At 44.4% G+C, this 17,992-nt stretch overlaps 1 protein-coding gene across 4 annotated transcripts in view; it reads left to right on the top strand.

Annotated features, from left to right (window-relative positions):
* The first annotated feature begins 11,726 nt into the window (after positions 1 to 11,726).
* Positions 11,727 to 17,992, top strand: part of IGSF5 (immunoglobulin superfamily member 5) — a 49,395-nt gene continuing 43,129 nt past the window's right edge. For all 4 annotated transcript variants that reach the window (XM_013955378.2, XM_013955380.2, XM_013955377.2 and 1 more), the window contains exons 1-2: positions 11,727 to 11,833; positions 15,368 to 15,446. In XM_013955378.2, coding sequence (XP_013810832.2) covers positions 15,389 to 15,446 — 58 coding nt within the window. In that variant the 5' untranslated portion in view covers positions 11,727 to 11,833; positions 15,368 to 15,388. The remainder of the gene's footprint in view (positions 11,834 to 15,367; positions 15,447 to 17,992) is intronic.

Below are 17,992 nucleotides of genomic sequence, written 5' to 3'. Positions count from 1 at the left end.
ATTCACAAATCTTGTGCCTGTCCTTTGGCTAGTTAGTTCCCCAAGTGAATGGTTTAGACTACTGTACATTATTTTCCTGGATACATGATTTTCTTTGTTCTTATATAAATTAGAAACGGATTTCTTAATTCTCTCCATCCAGTAGGCTGCCCTGAAAAAGAATATAGTAAATGAATAATTAATTACTTAAAATATAAGATTATACTGCTGGAAAAGGTGATAAAAGAAAAGTAGCTGATTGCACATAAGACCAACTCATTTATTTAAACAAAGCCACTATGCTAGTCATTTTAAATGTATCAGCTAATGAAGTTAGCTTTTGCTGCTTAGGCCATGGATCATGACTTCTAACACAATCACAACTGTACATTAGTGGCCTTTTGCCAAATTATGTATATTTTCCTACCAGTGACGATCATAGAAAGGTTGGAAATATATCTAGGACTGTAAACACAATCCTGCAGTGTTGTGTGTGTACATACACATATATTTTTTCAAATTTGTAGGCTAATAAAATAATCCAGACACAATGTTTTGGCAGTTTTTCTGCAGAAGCGGTACCATTTCCTAGCATTTTTATGCTTCATGGGTCAGAAGATCATTAAATCAGGTTTTTCTAAACAGCTTTGGAAAGTTACTCTGAAAGTTACTCTAGTGCTTCTCATTTATCAGCTAGGAGTGTAAAAATCAACAGACCTGATTAATGTGTATTTCATCACACAAGATCAGTTTTTGAATACAGAAAAATGAACACATTTTCACAATCCTAACTCATCAACTAACATATTCTTAATTTAGGTTAGGATTTTCAACAATATCCATGAAAGATGTGTGATCAAATCCTATCTGATTCAATATTACTGAACAAGTGTAGACCCTCCAGGCTCTTTTGAGAATACAGAGTAGATTTTTATAATCAAACATTTGCCTTATGTAAAAGCTGAATGGAACAAAAGGGCTAACTGTGCATAATGTATCTGCCAGGAGTGCTGCTATTCTTGAATTTGTGCAGAATACTATATAATATTAACAAAAAATGTGTGACAATGTTTGCATTATTTGCATAGAACATGGGAATGTTGAGCTAATTATCGAATGTATGGTATTTTAGTAAAATATTTTGTTATCACAGTTCTGTGTGTTCCCTTATTTTTTCAGTTGTGAGTGTAATTAACATTTTGGGACTTAGTCAAGTAAAAGGAGATTTACTTTTTTTCCAGTTAAAATGAATTTTCTTCTCTTCTCTAAAATGCTGTAGTGTACACATTCTAAAATAAGAGTAGTTGGTTCCTCTTCCTTAAACAAATACATAATTTCCGTGAAAGACGAAGTGATCAAGAACTGGAACGCTTTCACAAATATTAAATCTGCACTCCTGTTACATTAGCCAGGGCTGTCATTAATGGTCCACACATGGTACACTTTAAGTCAAAGGCAGCATAAAATAAAATAGAACAAAACCTGCTAAATAGACTGTGATCCGAAACAAATTTTTTTTTTCAAAATGACAAGAATGTCAAGAATAATATTATTAATAACCATAGCAAATAAGTGGATAAAAAAAGGCAGTTTTAATGATAATTTATACCTTTGGAAGATCAAGTTCCCGAAATAATGTAAATCTAAGGCCTGAAGTAGTTTGCTTGTGTCACAACAGCCAGCACTGTTTGAGTGTTGTCGTTTGGCATGCTCCTTCAGAGCTGAAAGCACCGCACTGCTCTACTTGCACTCAGAAGAGAAATGCCAAATAAATAGAGATGGTTGGATTGTTCGTCAAACATGAGCAGAGATGAATCAAAAATTGTAACTAGAAAACCTCTCTCTTTCTGCTTTTACTTTCTGTTTCATCTTTTTTCCTGACTTACCTTTCTGGCATATTTTGCTTGTTCGTTTGTTGTTTGTGGAATATTCATTCCACAAATACATTGCCAAAAGTATCTACAAATAGTACAGCACTGGCAGAGGGAAAGGATCAGAGTCATAAGACTTAAAGATACGCAGGACACAGGAGATCCAATCTGAAAGAACGGACTTGAATTTTGCACATGTTCTGGTTGAGCAAGCAGAGATTTTTTTCAAAGCCTAATATTACAGCGATTTTAAGGCTATGCTTTCAAAAAGTTCACTGAAGCACATTTCAAATGAAGAATGTAATTGAACAATTTCAGTGGTTTAGAAATAGCCTTGTTGTTGCCTTATGTTTCGTGAATTCAAAAATACATTTTTTTGGGGGGGAGGGGTGTAATCTTAGTCCCATCCTAGAATCTCTCAAACTGAGCTATTTAAACATTATCCCCTGTGTTCGGCTACTGAAACCTAACCTGACCTTTATGACTTTGGATGCAGGGATAGCAGCCTGGGTAATCTGCTGCCTATTCTTTCGTCATCACAAGCACTTAGGAATCACTGCATCCCTTGCACTTACAGAACGTCGGCGTACAGCTGTAGGCGCAGAATGTCATCAATTAGTTACGTGTTGTGATTTACACCGCCAGCTTGTAAATCGCCAAGGCAGCTATGTTCCCTTCATGTTTAATTTAATTGTTATTGCTGGAACAGCAGCTGTAAGTAAATGTTTGACTCTAGTACATAAAGGGACCTGCAGCTCTTACACGTGCTTCTGTTAGTAAAGTTTCGACAAGGGAATTAAAAGGAAGAGTGAACTGAGCCACAAGGCAGGAGTGGGAGCCAGCCACGGCGTCAGCGAGCAATGCAGCTTACTCTTGCAGGGGGCAAGGAGGTGGCAGAAAAACAGAAAAAACAGAATGGCAGTGCTTGGCACTCGCAGCGCGAGCTCTGTGCCAAAGGGCAAGGGGGTGCGAGCACCTCCTCACTCCTCCTCACTTGCCAGGTCCCCGGCACCTTTTGGGGACCAGGTGCCCTTATGCCGCAGCCAGGGCCTGCATGCCTTGTGGGAAACTACCTCTGTCAAGGAGTTGGGTTAACTCCTTGCAAAAGGGCATCTTTCAGTCACAGGCCATATCACAGATATAGTGCCTAGGAGACATATTTCGAAGCAAAAACACCTGCCATTTCTACTCTGTGATCTTAACTGAATGCCCAAAGGCAGCAGTAAGCTGTCAGTCATAGGAATGTATTTCATGAAAAGGCTCTTCCAATATAATGTCTACTCTCGTGGTGATAATCCACCATCTTGTCATTGCCGTGTCAGCCTGGATCACGCCTGCAGTCCACTTAGGGAATATTCATTAATACTCTATTTTCAGGGGCGTAAGTATTCATGTTTCTCATAACTGGCAAGTTTGCAAAATCACCAGCAAAGAAAGAAAGGATATAATTTCATATTCCCATGGCAGTTTTCCTGATGCTGCTCTTAAGGATGTCCTGTGGGATTTGGAAGCCCTGGGGATAGCACCTGTGTGCGCAGATCACTGGCAAGACTTGTGCGCAATTTGTCTGAGATGTCCAGAGCTGGACTTACTGTGCATGGCTCGACGGGTTTTGAGCACACCAGTTTTAAAGGAGCTCTGGATACATTTGCACTTTGCCTGAACTCCCTGAAGAATCTGGCTGTGTGTACAAAGCTCAGGAGGGAGTCAAAAATCACGACCCTAAGCAATAATGAAAAATGTAATAGTGCATATAATGAGCATACAGAATGATGTTTACATTTTCTTGGCACACTATAATACATTGAAAAGTTCCTCTCCATAAACTGAATGATGACCAAAGCAATTAAGCTAACTGTTTGGACCAGAGACAAAACATTTCTAAAGCAAAAGAAAATGTTGCTAGGGGAACCGATATATTAGAGAGCACTAAAAATTTCCTTCTTAGATTTACACTCCTCCTAAGAGCACCAAAGCTGTGTCTTCCTTCATTCTGTGATAAACTTTCTTGCTTACCTATTGTTGTCCGGGCTCCATGCTGAACTATTTCATCTGCATTCCCTGAATTATGACATTTTTCCATTTACCAGCAAAAACTCATCACTGATTTCAGTGCTGGTGAGGAAGAATGCATCTGCCAAAGGGGAAACATGGAATGCAGCTGAGAAAGAGTCTTGGCAGGGAAGTACCAGAGAACTACATTCTAGAAGTGCAGATTTATTAAGGCCAAATAAAAACTACAAGGATATTCATTCAAATGTGCTATAAAGTATTTAATCCCACGGCCTCCTGTGTGAAAGTCTGGGATAAGATTATTTCCAAAGCCAACCTGATCAAGGACCCACAGTAATTCTTCATAGAGTTGTGGCTTTATAATAACAAGCAAGAGAACACTGAGGAAAAAAATCTGAATGAAGAAATCAGATGAGCTATACCAGTGTTATAAGGTTTTTGAGGATTTCCTCAGGCCTGACACCAAAAGATCATTAGTTGCCTAAAAATCCGTGGAATTTCATTACAGGTGCCCCATTTAGAATTACCCACTATTTCAGCTGTGCTGAGGAGCTACTGCTCTGGCTGGTTTCAGTGAGACGATTTTCAACATGTCCTGTGAAAAATCAGGCCACAGACATTTCTACTTGAGGATTCCAGATTGAAGGAGGAGAAGATTTATGTGAAGACTTGCTGTCGAGTGGTCTGCGCAAGGCCAGCCTGGGAGCTGGAAGAAAAGCCAGTAGCATCACTCCATGAATCTTTAGATCAAGACAAAGATGACCTGCCTTCCTGGGAAGGGGATAAAAACAGGTATGATAGCCCGCCCAGATTGTCAGATAAATGGGACTTGAGCATCTTAATACTTCAGAGGAACAAGAACTATTGGTAGGACTGGTCTCAGTCAATTTTTGCAATCTAAAACAGCACGTCTAGTCTAAGCCAGTCTTTCAGATCCCTCTGCAGTCAAAATAAAGAGCCAGTAATGCCTTTAGCACCTCTTTAGCCTGATCAGCTGCTAGAAAGTAGGGTGGCATCACGGCAGAGACAGTTAGTTCAGTCACCAGGTCAGCTTGTCTCTTACCTCGGCCGTTTTTAGATATTTCCAATCTTCTATTCTCCACTGGACAATAGGATATTTACTTCTTAATATGGAGTCATTTCTCAAAATCTTTGTAATTTTTCAAGCCAATTTCCTTGGGAAAATAAAGAATTTTATTCCTGCTTCTAGCACTGAGCTCAAAGTAGCTTTAATGGTGTATTTGTGAGTTATGACTCCAATTTGGAGGGGGAAGCACCTGTTCTCCGCTATTTCATCACTTGCCTCCTCTGATCTTATTTTCTTTGACTCAGCTAAATAAACGAATGTACAGCATGGAAGTGTAGTGACTGGTTATCTCCCCTGCTGCATTCTCACTCATTAGAAGTGATTTACAAACAAAGGTGTCTAAATGCATTTCAGTTTCCACCATGACAATTTGTCTGATTCTTCCAGGAAAAAAATTACATTTATGGCAGCAATGTTAGAAGCCTGCATTAAGTGACTCTCAAAAAGTCCATTTCAGTCAGAGTCTTACAGTGTGGGCTTGGAGGGACAGCTATACAGACATATGTTTCAGACTTATACATCCAAGAACAAAAAATGTCGAGGGCTGCTCCAGCAGCTTTCAAGTTTGGTACCTATAGAAGATAGGTTTTTGTGCACCTATATGGTGCACAAAAAGGACTTTGAAAGGGTTCCAGAAACAAAAAGAAAAACAGGGAAAAATCCTCCTACTTATAGGCAGAAGAAAAAGGGAGAATTGGAAAGAAGAGTCTAGAGAAACCAGAGTGGGAGGTTGGAATCTGCCTGGTAGTCAGGCTGATGACTCACAAAATCATTTTCCATTTGCATCAGGCTTGCAAACTTAGGACCTGATCTTTCAAACACTCATACACATGGGTAATTTTGTATGTGCACGTTGTTCTCAGTGTTTGGGGATTCAGACTCCTTACCCATGCTGGGTAATGTCTTATCCCAAGCACATCCTACTGATGCCAGTGGTTGCATTCATCACAAAAAGAGGCTCATTATGAAAGTCAAAGTAAGGAAGGAACTAACCAGGGCAGTGAGAAGTAATTAATAAAATATTAATATATTTATTGGTTGTCTAAGCAGCCCCCAGGGGAAAAAATGGACATTTGAATCCAGCCTCTGTGCATCACATTCATCCAGGAGGATTTCAGCCGATGAAACCAAGTCAGCTAGTGTGTGGGTGGAGGTGACAGGTGCTCTCCTGACAACTCCCTAACTGCCTTAGTGCTCGGATCGGATCCAGAACAAGATGTAAGCACAGTGGATGAGGCTGCAATACACCCAGTTCCCTCCGCGGGCTTCACAGTGCTGATTTAGGCACAGCAGTCCTCTCTACATTGAGTTTTGGGAATGAAATGCCTATGGCTGGGGCCAGCAGGCTGCCTGCGGGGACAGCAAAACCAGTGAGGTACCAAAGAGAGGTTCTCACAGGAAGCGTTATCTCTTCTCCAGATAGAGGTGCCTCTGTGAAACAGATTCACAGCTAAAAACTGCTTACTCTGAACATGCTGTTGTGTATTCCGCATTGCAGTGGTTAGGCTATTTTCTCACAAGGTGGGAAATGCGAGTATTCAGACCACTGTAACCCAAGGAGCTTTTAACTCATAGTCCCAACTTTTCAGGACAATCCCTCACCAAGGTGCTACTGGTCTTCAGGATGAAAAAACCTCCTCCCAGCCCAATGGTGCCCCAACATGCAGCAGGGGAGCTTGATTTGAGAAACCTAGCAATGCTCAGAGTCCTGAGGCCAGATCCTCTCCCTTCCCCGACTCCTACTCTTCCAGGATGGCTGCCAACCATTTTATCTTCACCTCCTGTGCTCGCCCTGGTGGCCAGACTCAGAGGAGACTGCCCACAGATATTCAAATTTGTCTGTTTTGCATTTGCCAGTTCTCCTGATTTGAGAAGAATGATGGACTCTGATGGAGATGCATCTCCAAGCTATCTGTGCTTGAAGCCAATATGGCCCAGCCAGCCTTATGTGATAAGGCACATCAGCTGGTAATTACTAATTTATAAATCATTCATACCTCTCCAATAAGGACCAGTAAGGATAGACTGGGGACCACTGCTCAACTCTTCCTGTCAAAGGTGGGCCAGAGCACAGCAAAATACCAGTCTGTGCAGTTGTGGCTGTTTTCTGAGGTCCAACCAGTCAGGGACCTTCCCCTCAAAAAAAGAAGCTGGGAGAATGCCTTTTTTTAAAAAGCCTCCCCAATGTTTATGCATGATCCATGGCCTTGTTGCTCACCAACAGAAATATCAGCACCAAGGAGCTTTAGGCCTGCAGAGACTTGCAATGTTTGTTATCTGCTAAACAGGGATTCTGAGGACCCTATGTTGGATGTAGCTAATGGAGTGACAATTAAGCATCCCTTTATGGATCATAGTCCCATTTGAATTTTCAAAATCACTTAGTTGACAAGTTTCCTCCTCTTTCAATGTGAGGTAATACCCTGGCTTTCATGGAAATCATAATGGGTATTGTGTCCAGCTTAGTGCACGTACAAGTTTAAGGATATGGCTGAACTATGGAGCATGATAGACTGCAGTGTGGTAAAGAGATAGCTGATTAATCTGTGAATAGCTAGTGTTGTAATCCCAGCTGTAGCATAGAGGCAGCAACATGAGGTCCAGAAGGGCCTTGATAAATATGAGGACTGAGCCAACAGAAACATCATGAAATCCGATGTGAAGAAGCACAAAGTTCTGCACATCGGGTGCAACAGGCCCAAGGTACAGGCTGCAGTGGTACCAGCTGGAAAATGACAGAGGGTAGAAATCCTGATGAAGTGACCAGGGTGAAGTGAACACCAGGTTGAATATGCACTGCTTTCTCATTGCAAATATATCACATACTAGGTTACTTTCAGGGAAGCGTTGCCAGCAAATTCAGAGACATTATTCTCCTCCTCTACTAGCCAGAACTGGAAACCTGTGCGCGCTTTTGTGCCCCTCAGTTCAAGAGGGATGTGGAGAAGCTAGAGAGGGTTCAGTAGCAGGAGGCCAAGTGGCCAGGGGCCTAGAGTGCAGGACCTGTGAGGAGATACTGAGGGGCAGGGCTTGTTTAATTTGGTATAGAAGAAGTTAAGGGGTGATCTAATAGCAGTTTAAATCTACCTGAAGGGCAATTAGAAAGATGACAGAGCCAATCCCTCCTCCAGGAAGGTGGTGCCTTGGGACAGATCACTTAAGGAGAGTGGGATCCTCCATATCTGGAGCTTCACAAGACTTGGCTGGACAGAGCTGCCGTGATCGTCCTGTTCTGAGTGAGAGGTTGGACTAGTGGCCTCCACAGGTGCCCCCCAACCAACACTGCTGTGGTGCCTGTGAAGGCTGCAAAATCTACCTGAGCAGCACAGCAGGGCATGGACGGGTCATTCTGCATCCCACAGCAGAGCGAAGGTGTGCCATTGGAGGGCTCGGACACAGGGACACAGACCCGTATTTCATGTAGCACAGGAAGCAGAAACAGGAAAATGAATCACAGAATCACAGAATGGTTGAGGTTGGAAGGGACCTCTGGAGATCATCTAGTCCAACCCCCCTGCTCAAGCAGGGTCACCCAGAGCATGTTGTACAGGATCATGTCCAGGCGTGTTTTGAATATCTCCAGAGAAGGAGACTCCACAACCTCTCTGGCCAACCTGTTCCAGTGCTCTGTCACCCTCACAGTGAAAAAGTATTTCCTCATGTTCAGATGGAACTGCCTGTGTTTCAGTTTGTACCCGTTGCCTTGCGTCCTGTCGCTGGGCACCACTGAAAAGAGTCTGGCTCCATCCTCTCGACACCCTCCCTTCAGATACTTGGTACACACTGATAAGATCTCCTCTCAGCCTTCTCTTCTCCAAGCTAAACAGGCCCAGCTCTCTCAGCTTTTCTCATAAGAGAGATGCTCCAGTCCCCTAATCATCTTCGTAGCCCTTCGCTGGACTCTCTCCAATACTGCCACATCCCTCTTGTACTGGGAAGCCCAGAACTGGACACAGTACTCCAGAAGTGGCCTCACCAGGGCTGAGTAGAGGGGGAGGATCACCTCCCTCGACCTGCTGGCAACACTCTTCCTGATGCACCCCAGGATACCATTGGCCTTCTTGGCCACAAGGGCACATTGCTGCCTCATGCTTAACTTGGTGTCCACCAGCACTCCCAGGTCCTTCTCGGCAGAGCTGCTTTCCAGCAGGTCAACCCCCAACCTGTACTGGTGCCGGGGCTTATTCCTCCCTAGATGCAGGACCCTGCACTTGCCTTTGTTGAACTTCATGAGGTTCCTCTCCGCCCACCTCTCCAGCCTGTCCAGGTCTCTCTGAATGGCAGCACAGCCCTCTGGTGTATCAGCCACTCCTCCCAGTTTTGTATCGTCAGCAAACTTGCTGAGGGTGCACTCTGTCCCTTCATCCAGGTCATTGATGAAGAAGTTGAACAAGACTGGACCCAGTACTGACCCCTGGGGGACACCGCTAGCTACAGGCCTCCAACTAGACTCTGTGCCACTGATCACAACTCTCTGAGCTCTGCCATTCAGCCAGTTCTCAATCCACCTCACTGTCCACTCATCTAGCCCACACTTCCTGAGCTTGTCTATGAGGATGTTATGGGAGACAGTGTGGAAAGCCCTGCTGAAGTCAAGGTAGACAACATCCACTGCTCTCCCCTCATCTACCCAGCCAGTCATTCCATCAGAGAAGGCTATCAGATTGGTTAGGCATGATTTCCCCTTGGTGAAGCCATGCTGACTACTCCTGATCACCTTCTTTTCCTCCACATGCGTGGAGATGGCTTCCAGGATGAGCTGCTCCATCACCTTTCCAGGGATGGAGGTGAGGCTGACTGGCCTGTAGTTCCCTGGGTCCTCCTTCTTGCCCTTTTTGAAGACTGGGGTGACACTGGCTTTCTTCCAGTCTTCAGGCACCTCTCCTGTCCTCCATGACCTTTCAAAGATGATGGAGAGTGGCCTAGCAATAACGTCCGCCAGCTCCCTCAGCACTCGTGGGTGCATCCCATCAGGGCCCCTGGAGTTGTGGGTGTCAAGTTTGCTTAAATGATCTCTAACCTGATCCTCTTCCACCAAGGGAAAGTCTTCCTTTCTCCAGACTTTCTCTCTTGCCTCCAGGCTCTGGGGTTCCTGAGGGCTGGCCTGAGCAGTAAAGACTGAAGCAAAGGTGGCATTCAGTAACTCTGCCTTCTCTGCATCCTTCGTCACCAGGGCACCCACCCCATTCAGCAAAGGGCCCACATTTTCCCTAGTCTTCCTCTTGCTACTGATGTATTTGAAGAAGTCCTTCTTGTTGTCCTTGACATCTCTTGCCAGATTTAATTCCATGAGGAAAATGAGAAAAATAGAGAAGGGAATTAGATGAAGAAATGGATCAAAACTGATTATATGAAATTCTTAACAGTTTTGTAGAAGCTTTAAAAGCACCTACTACCATTTCTGAAGCTATTTTATGAATTCAAAATGCCTCCCTGAAACCTTACTGAAGATCCAGTCAAACTGTTTAAACCTTCTGCACTTTTCCTACTTGGGCAACCAGAGATGGCATCTGCTTATTAGACCTTTTCCCTGTTCTTCCTCTAGTCTGGTATGGATGAAAATCAAACTATCCATAGAAGTTATTTTAAGAATACTATTATGAAAGTAGATTTACTGGCTGAGCAAGAGTGTGAGATTTTAGACTTAAAAAAAATAAATGTTTGGAAAAGCAAGGAAGTAAAAAGAAAAAATTATAGTTGGTCTAAAAAACTTCCTGCAGGTTTCACTGTTTTTCTTTTAACAAGTCAGGGTGACATTTTCTTCTAATAAAACAGAAAGTTTTTGAAATTTCATTTTGGAAATGAATCAAAATCCCCCAAACAAAATGTCACATTTCCCTTTGCTGAATTGCAGCTTTTCATTTTGAGTCAGGGTGACATTAATTTCTACTTGTTAGAACTGTTACCATGCCTAGTTCAGGAAACTCATATGTTCCTTCTTCACAGCTGAAGCTTCCCAGCAGATGGACTCATTATAAAAGTCTCCGGATGTAACCCATTAGTTCTCTTGCTGACCAATCATGACGTAACGAGAAGATGTAGCTCAGCTCTCAGGGGAAGATAAAGGCGACAGCCATCGGAGGAACATCTCTCACAAGGTGGTACAGCAGCTTTGGTGAACACAGATTATTATCAAAGTGGCAGAAAAAGGGGCCATCGGTCCCTGCCCAGCAGTGCTGCAGTGTGTGCCCAGCCCCACCATGGCCCTGTCTCCCGGAGGGATTTGTTTCTGTGCTGTAGCCTTGTCCCCAGCCCTGCCACCAAACCCGTGTCCTTCTGCTCCTGACCAGACCCCCGGATGGCCTCAGCCTTGCTCACCCCTGTGCTGCCTGTGCATTTATAACAGCAAGGTGAGCTTGACCCTTAGCATGCATTATCAATGCACTAACTTCATAGTCATAAAACAAATAAAATCAGTGCTGTGGCTGGCGCTGTAGGCCGTTTCAAGTCCCAGTGACGCAGCGCAGCAGTCCTTCGTTAAGACATTAGGTGTCCTCACCCATCCAGATTCTCAGGTCAGTGTCATGTGAAGTTTGCTCCTATGAGCATGTCACTGGCAAGCTGTGATTCTTTCTACAGGCCAGGTTAAATATTAACACAGGAATATGCATGTTTGGGGCGGAAATAGAACCTTATCTTATCGCCTCCGCAATGTCACTGTGAAGCCGTGCTGCGAAGTCAGGGCGAGCGAAACTCGCCCGCCTAATTTCCTTGAGACGTCCTGGCTGAGCGGTATCACCACTCCCGAGCGGAGCGTCACTCAGCGAGCGCACGCCCGCGTCCGCGGGAGGAGTTCCTTGCCAGAGAAAGTAGGTATTTGCTCACACGAACACACCCGGGGTGAACCCTGCGCTGCAGGAAAAGATTTCCTCCAGGTGAAAAGGTAAGGCTAAACCCCGGCGGGGTTTTAAATTATTTTAAATGCTGTTAATTTCACCCTGCGTTCACAGAGCGAATAGCACGAACAGGATCACTCTGAATCCGAAAAACAAGGGAGGTTTTGAAAATCATTTTCGTGGTTAGAGGGAGCCTTTGGGAAGGTGATCCAGGTAACTGCTCTGGAGTAATTACCACATTTCCTGGCATGAGGAGCCACAGTTGAAACAGTATTTAACCCTCTCCCCTACCCCTGCCTCCCCGCGGCGGCCAGCTCTGGGCGGCCATGGGGAAGCAGGACGGGGGAGTGGGATGGCGCCGGCCCCCTCCTTCAGCACCTCGGCTTCAGTGCGGGCACCTGCCGGCCCCGGCCTCCCACCCGCACAGCTTTCCCTGGCGACTCCATCCCTCATACGAAGCCTGCAGCACGAAGCCTGCTGGAAAGAAAAATCAGATTTCAGGCAATACCCCGAGCACCCTGGGCACCAAATTGGTCCCCCCCAGGAAAGGAGCATCTCAAACAGCTTTGGGCAATCTTGTCTCGTTGCTCCCAGTGATAAAAAGAGAAGGAAAAGGCTCAGATTGAGGGCAAGAGCTTATGAGCAGAATTTATACTGGTACTAGATGTTCCTTACACAAATCGCACATTAACGTGCGGAGAAGTAGAAAATAATCGAATAACAAAAAAAGCAGCTCAAGCCAAACCCCAGGTATTTAATTCATCGTAAAGCACAATATTCTGTTTCATTTGGGAACTGGATGTTTCCCTGCCCTTTGAAAGTCATTTTTGAAATGTAAAAAGTAAACTAAAAAGTTATATTTTTCAGGTCAGTGTCATGTGAAGTTTGCTCCTATGGGGGCTCTATGCTCTTTTCCCTTCTCATTTAACTTTTCCCCAAATTATTTACTGATTTTGGACTGAATTTGGGCATGGGCTCTGTCCTACCCACAGCTGCAGGTTTAGGCGAGTTTATTCTTCTCCACAAAAACTCCTCCAGCTCAACTGATACTCGTGCAGCTGGATCAATAAATGGGATTACAGACCATGGTTGCCAGTTTTGGTGAAGTACTGGCTCAAGGGGTCCTCTCTAGACCCGCATGCCTGCGGTTGTACCCTCCTAGGAAAGGACAGGACATGGACCTTGGATTTGTTTCCTGGTGATCTGCTTATGCTGTTTCTGTTAAAGCAATAGGTAATAATAACACATAAATACCACTGGCTGGTTTGTGTATGTGCTCAGGCTAATGCAGTGAGAGAGGAAGGAGCAATCCCTTTCAGCTCCGCACTGCAGCACTCCCCTTTTGGCTGCCCGTACAAAAGCTCCTTAGCACACAAAATGTGAAAGCGAGACAAGGAAATAATGGAATCTTTCAAAACACATCAAGCAAAACTAAATCAGCTTACAAACTAACCCTCCCTCGCCTGACACGCACACAAAAATCAGTGCCTGGACTCTGCTTAAAATGCCGATTGATTAGCAGGGCTGCCCTTTAGGTTTTGCAGGTGAACGGAAAGCTTGCGAAACAGAAAGCGCAAAACAACCTGCCAGGTGGCCACTAACAGCTTCCCCACCTAACTCGGAGAGACGCCCTGCCTCAAACCCTGATTAGCGAGCAGAACTGCAGGACAGTTTGACACAACAACTGGATGCTTTCGGAAAGGCAACAAAGGCGTTTTTGTTGTGTGGCCTGCCGGGGCCGGCTGCAGCGCGCGGCTCTGCCTGCATGCGGCCGGCGCGCCGCCCTGGGCCTTCCTGTAAGGGGCCTCCTCTTACTGCGAGCTACCTACCCCTTCACTACAAAAATCGGCCATCCCGTCCTCCCACTGCTCTCGCAAAAATACCACTGGAAATTAATGCAGGATCATAGTGCGAAAGGGGGCAAAAGATTGCTTGCTCAAGGGCAGCAAAACAGCTGGGTTAGTGCTTTTGTGTTTTGTTCCTTAATGCAGTTTTGGTTTTAGCAAAAGGGAGATTTAAAAAATACACTTGTTGCAGGAAACTCATAGTGTCTCTGTGGTGATACTCATATTTATGCATATCACAGAGCTACCTACAAAGGATACCTCTGAAAACAAAAACACTTACCTGACAAGAAATTTGGCCTGCGCCAGGAAATGGCATCCTTTGGCCTGTGTGCCTTTCATGAACACAAATCTTAATTTCCCAGCCAAGAAGTTTGTAAACCAAGCAACACAGTGAAGCTGTCTCCCACATATTTTGAGGGGGAGGAGAATAATAGCACAGAAGTGAATCACAAACACTGGAAAAACAAAAAATGCAGAAGTAAAGTGATGGCTCCCACCCAATCTCTATCCCTTATCTCTGTCCGCTTTTGAAAGCTGCTGGTATTTCATTTGGGGGTGCAATAAACTCTCTGGGATTTGAGTCAGGTTCAGAGCAATAGTCCTGGGACCCCTCTGCTGCACTAGCAGCCTTTCTAAATCTGATGGCTCAGGCCAGGTGTATGGGAGGAGGTTTGGTGTTTCTCACCCTTGCTCTGAGCAAGGTGGGATGGCAGGAGTCATTTCTCCTGGCTGGGTAGTGATGCTGCCCACAGCAGCAGCGATGATGGTAATGGTCCCTCCCAGGGGTGAGGAGACGTGGCACAGGTAAATAATTGCAGCTGTTACTCCCTAACTCATGGTCCAGAAGAGGTCAGGGCTGGTCTCTCTCCCCTTGCAGGGTCTCTTGCACAGGGCTGGGCATCAGCTTGCCCTTTACAAATGGAGCAATTAGTCCCTCCATCAGCAGTGCCTTGTGCAAGCTGGAGGGAGTCTCCTGGGTTGTACAGATAGGCATTCTAGTTTTACAATTAAATGCTTAGAAGAAATTGCAAAACAACTTTTTTGGGGTGTAGCGATGCACTGGGATATATTCCCACTTCCTCTCCCTCCTCTGTTGTGGCCAGAAAGCAAGCTGCCTGGTGTGGGAGGCCTTGCTTCAGTGCCAGTTTCTGGGAAGGGGTAACAACCCCTCCTCCATAGGGAGGTCTGCTGCCCTCCGGCCCCACAGGAGCGGCTCGCGCCTAGTGCAGTTGCTCTGTATGACAGTAAGTGATGGAGCCCAGGGCTCATTAGTTGGCCAGGATGCTGCTGGCAGTGTGGAAAGTGTCCCCGCACTACGTGTGCAATTGTGGGCATCCAAGAGAATTATTTTCCCAGCTGTTTGTGATTAAATTTAATGATGTAGATGGGTTTCCCTTGACATAGTTAATCCTGAAGCAGTAGCATTGTAATAGCCAGAATGAACTAAGGACGTGAGAGATGCGAGGTCTGTAGGGGGAGGGTACTCTGCTGAAGAAAGGTCTGTGTACTGAAACTCATCTACTTCCTTCCAAACAGCTGTTCTGATAAAAGATACCACTTTCCCTCCAAACCCTGCCTTGCTTAATCATCCCCACTTGTTTGTAATACAGGTCACACAAAGTCACATTTTATCATAAAATGCAAAGCAGCAGGTCATTACTGAGCTTCTCAATAGGTTATGTCCTTCAGCTTCTTTTTAAGCATGCAATGACTGCTGGTGACTTTCTGTCTTAGGGACCAGGAGAGAATGCTCCCATGGAGAGGTTCCAGAAATTCATTTTACTTCCTTTCATCTTAACTGCCTCGCTAACAGGTAGGACACATTCATAATCTGTGAAATGAGCCACCTTGGACAAAATGTGTGAACTGATTTTAAAGCCATGTAAATGGCAGTTACTGGCAATATCATATTGAACAGTAAGTCCCAAAGGGGAATCATTTAAAGTGTTTAAAATGGATAACTTTGCATTTCAAGCTTGAATGATCTCATGGCTTTGAGTGGGCTAGAGTAAGCAGGAATGAGCAGTGGATGGGGTGGGGAGGTGATGGGGAACCTGCCCTCTCACTTCCAATGAGAAGGGATGTCCTGCTTATTCCTCCCTCTCCTTATGCTCATCCTCCTCCTGTCTGCTTTAGGATGGGTCTTGAGGGGGCCGCTGCATGAGAGTTCAGTATTAGTAGCTGATTTTGCTTCCAGCAATATGTGCAAATTATCGTTTTGCTCATTTGCCTCCAATTTGCATTCCACATGCCTGAATTTCAAAGTGAATCCACATAAAAGACATCTTAGTGAGAGAGCTTTAAAGAAAATGTGAATATAAAGTAAAGTAGTTGGGTAATGGAGACGGGGCTCACTTGTTTGTTATAGCATAGCTGAGTTTTTAACAGGCTCTGAAAGAAAAGAGCGGCAGTGGGATAAGAGGGAAGGTATTGTCGTGGCTTAATAACTGGTGAAAAGAAACACAATGCAGAGATAAACGGTGAGTTTTCAGCACAGAGTGGTATTCCCAGTGGAGCTGTGCACAGATCTGTGGTTTCAACAAATTCTTAAACAGCCCAGTGAAGAGGAGTGAAATGTGAGGTGGCAGACTTTGCAGGTGGTAGAGAATTACTCTGGGCAGCCAAATCCAAAAAGAGACTATGAAGATTTGCAAGAAAATGTCACGATGCCCAGTGAATAAGTATTAAAGGAGTGGAAAAAATTCAATGCAAAGCATCACTTAACTAAAGATGTCTAGTGGGGAAAAGAATAGACATCTTGGAGACTGTGAACAACACGCTGAAAAAGAGAGAAAATTTCACTGCTTAGTGTCTTCAGCAAGGGAAATGTAATGAAACCTGGCATTATATAAATCTACAGAAAGCTTATATCTTGAATACTGGATGTTGTGTTAGCCATTCTATTTCAAAAAGAACAAATTAGGCCTGAGAAAGGTATAAAGTGCGAAAAGGGTAATCAAAGTTATGATGAGAAGCTTCACTAGAGAGATTTTTTTCAGCTTGGGAAAAAGAAGAAATAGTAAAGGTTTATTAAAATAATTAATTATATAGAGGTGAATGGTAGAATACATATTCACAAATTCTCATAACAAAAAGAAGGAGGGACAATGAGTAAAACTGTCAGAAAGAAGGTTTAAGGCAAACCAAAAGATGTGTTTTTCCTCACAGAATGTAATTAAATAGTGAAGCTCATGGTCACCTGATATGGGGGATACCAAATTATAAATGGGCTGAAAAACATATTAGACAAATTCATGGAGGATAAATCCAGTGGTGCAGATGCAATCACTGGCTCAGGCAGTCCCTAAATCTCCCAGTTTTGGACAATGGGAAGTTATAACAGGGAAGCCTCAGTTTTTACCTGCTCTGCTTCTTACATTGCCTTCCTAAGCATCCGCAGCAGGGCAGGATTGGAGGATTTCTATTACCCTTCACTAGTGCTTTTAATCAAGTACAACTGAAGTGGGTGTTATATTGCCCCACCTTGCCCCTGGGATATTGCTGGTGGCAATGGGGTGCTCCTGGCCCGAGGACCCCATGACAGAAGACAAGAGACAGCGCGGCAGGAGGAGGAAGAGGACAAGTCTGGCAGCAGGCCTGGGGGGGGCTGCAATGGACAGTTGTTAGACAATGAATCAGAGAAGAGATGGGAAAATACGTTTATGGGCTGTGGAGAGGAGGTTTGTGTACAGGTGGGTGGGATCATGAGTCGCGGAGTACCAGTGGATTGGTACTACTTGACAGAAACATCCTATAAGCTTTTTAAAAGGCTTGTTAACATAAGCAAACAAACCAGTCTTTCTCTGCAGACTTTGACAACCCAGCTCAAACCTATTTTGGTTTTCAAAAAGCTTAGCTTCAGGGCTGTTGGTTTTTGAAATAAACTTGAGATGTGCTGAAGAAAAATCTTGCTAAATCCAAAACAATTTATTGCAGAGTCCTTGCTGAAGCAGTGGGAGAAAAAATGGGAAAGCGATGAGGCAGGGAAGGCATAAAACAAGGGGGTGTGTGAAACAGGGACTGAAAAAGGAGTAAAAAGAAAAAGAAATTTAAAGCAGACTGGAAGGAAAAAAATGTAGAAATCTAAACAGAAGGAGCAGAGGAGGAAGGGAGAAGGACAGAGACTAGACACAGAGAGTGAAGGATAAAATAAAAAGGCACAATTTATGGAAGGGAGATAAGGATATAGAGGAGGAGAGTATTTTGAAATACTATAATGAGGCTGAAAAAGGTATCATTAGGACAAAAGGATAAGCCCATCCTGTTTTTCACTGTGTTTCATCCAAACTGGTCACATATGAAAGCAGGAAAGACAGAGTCAGCTGAGGAGAGCAGGGGAGGCAAAGGTAGCCTCAAATC

Source organism: Apteryx mantelli, chromosome 1 (genome assembly GCF_036417845.1).
Source record: "Apteryx mantelli isolate bAptMan1 chromosome 1, bAptMan1.hap1, whole genome shotgun sequence".
In the NCBI taxonomy this organism is placed as follows: Eukaryota; Metazoa; Chordata; class Aves; order Apterygiformes; family Apterygidae; genus Apteryx; species Apteryx mantelli.
This window is presented reverse-complemented; position numbering and strand designations above follow the sequence as displayed.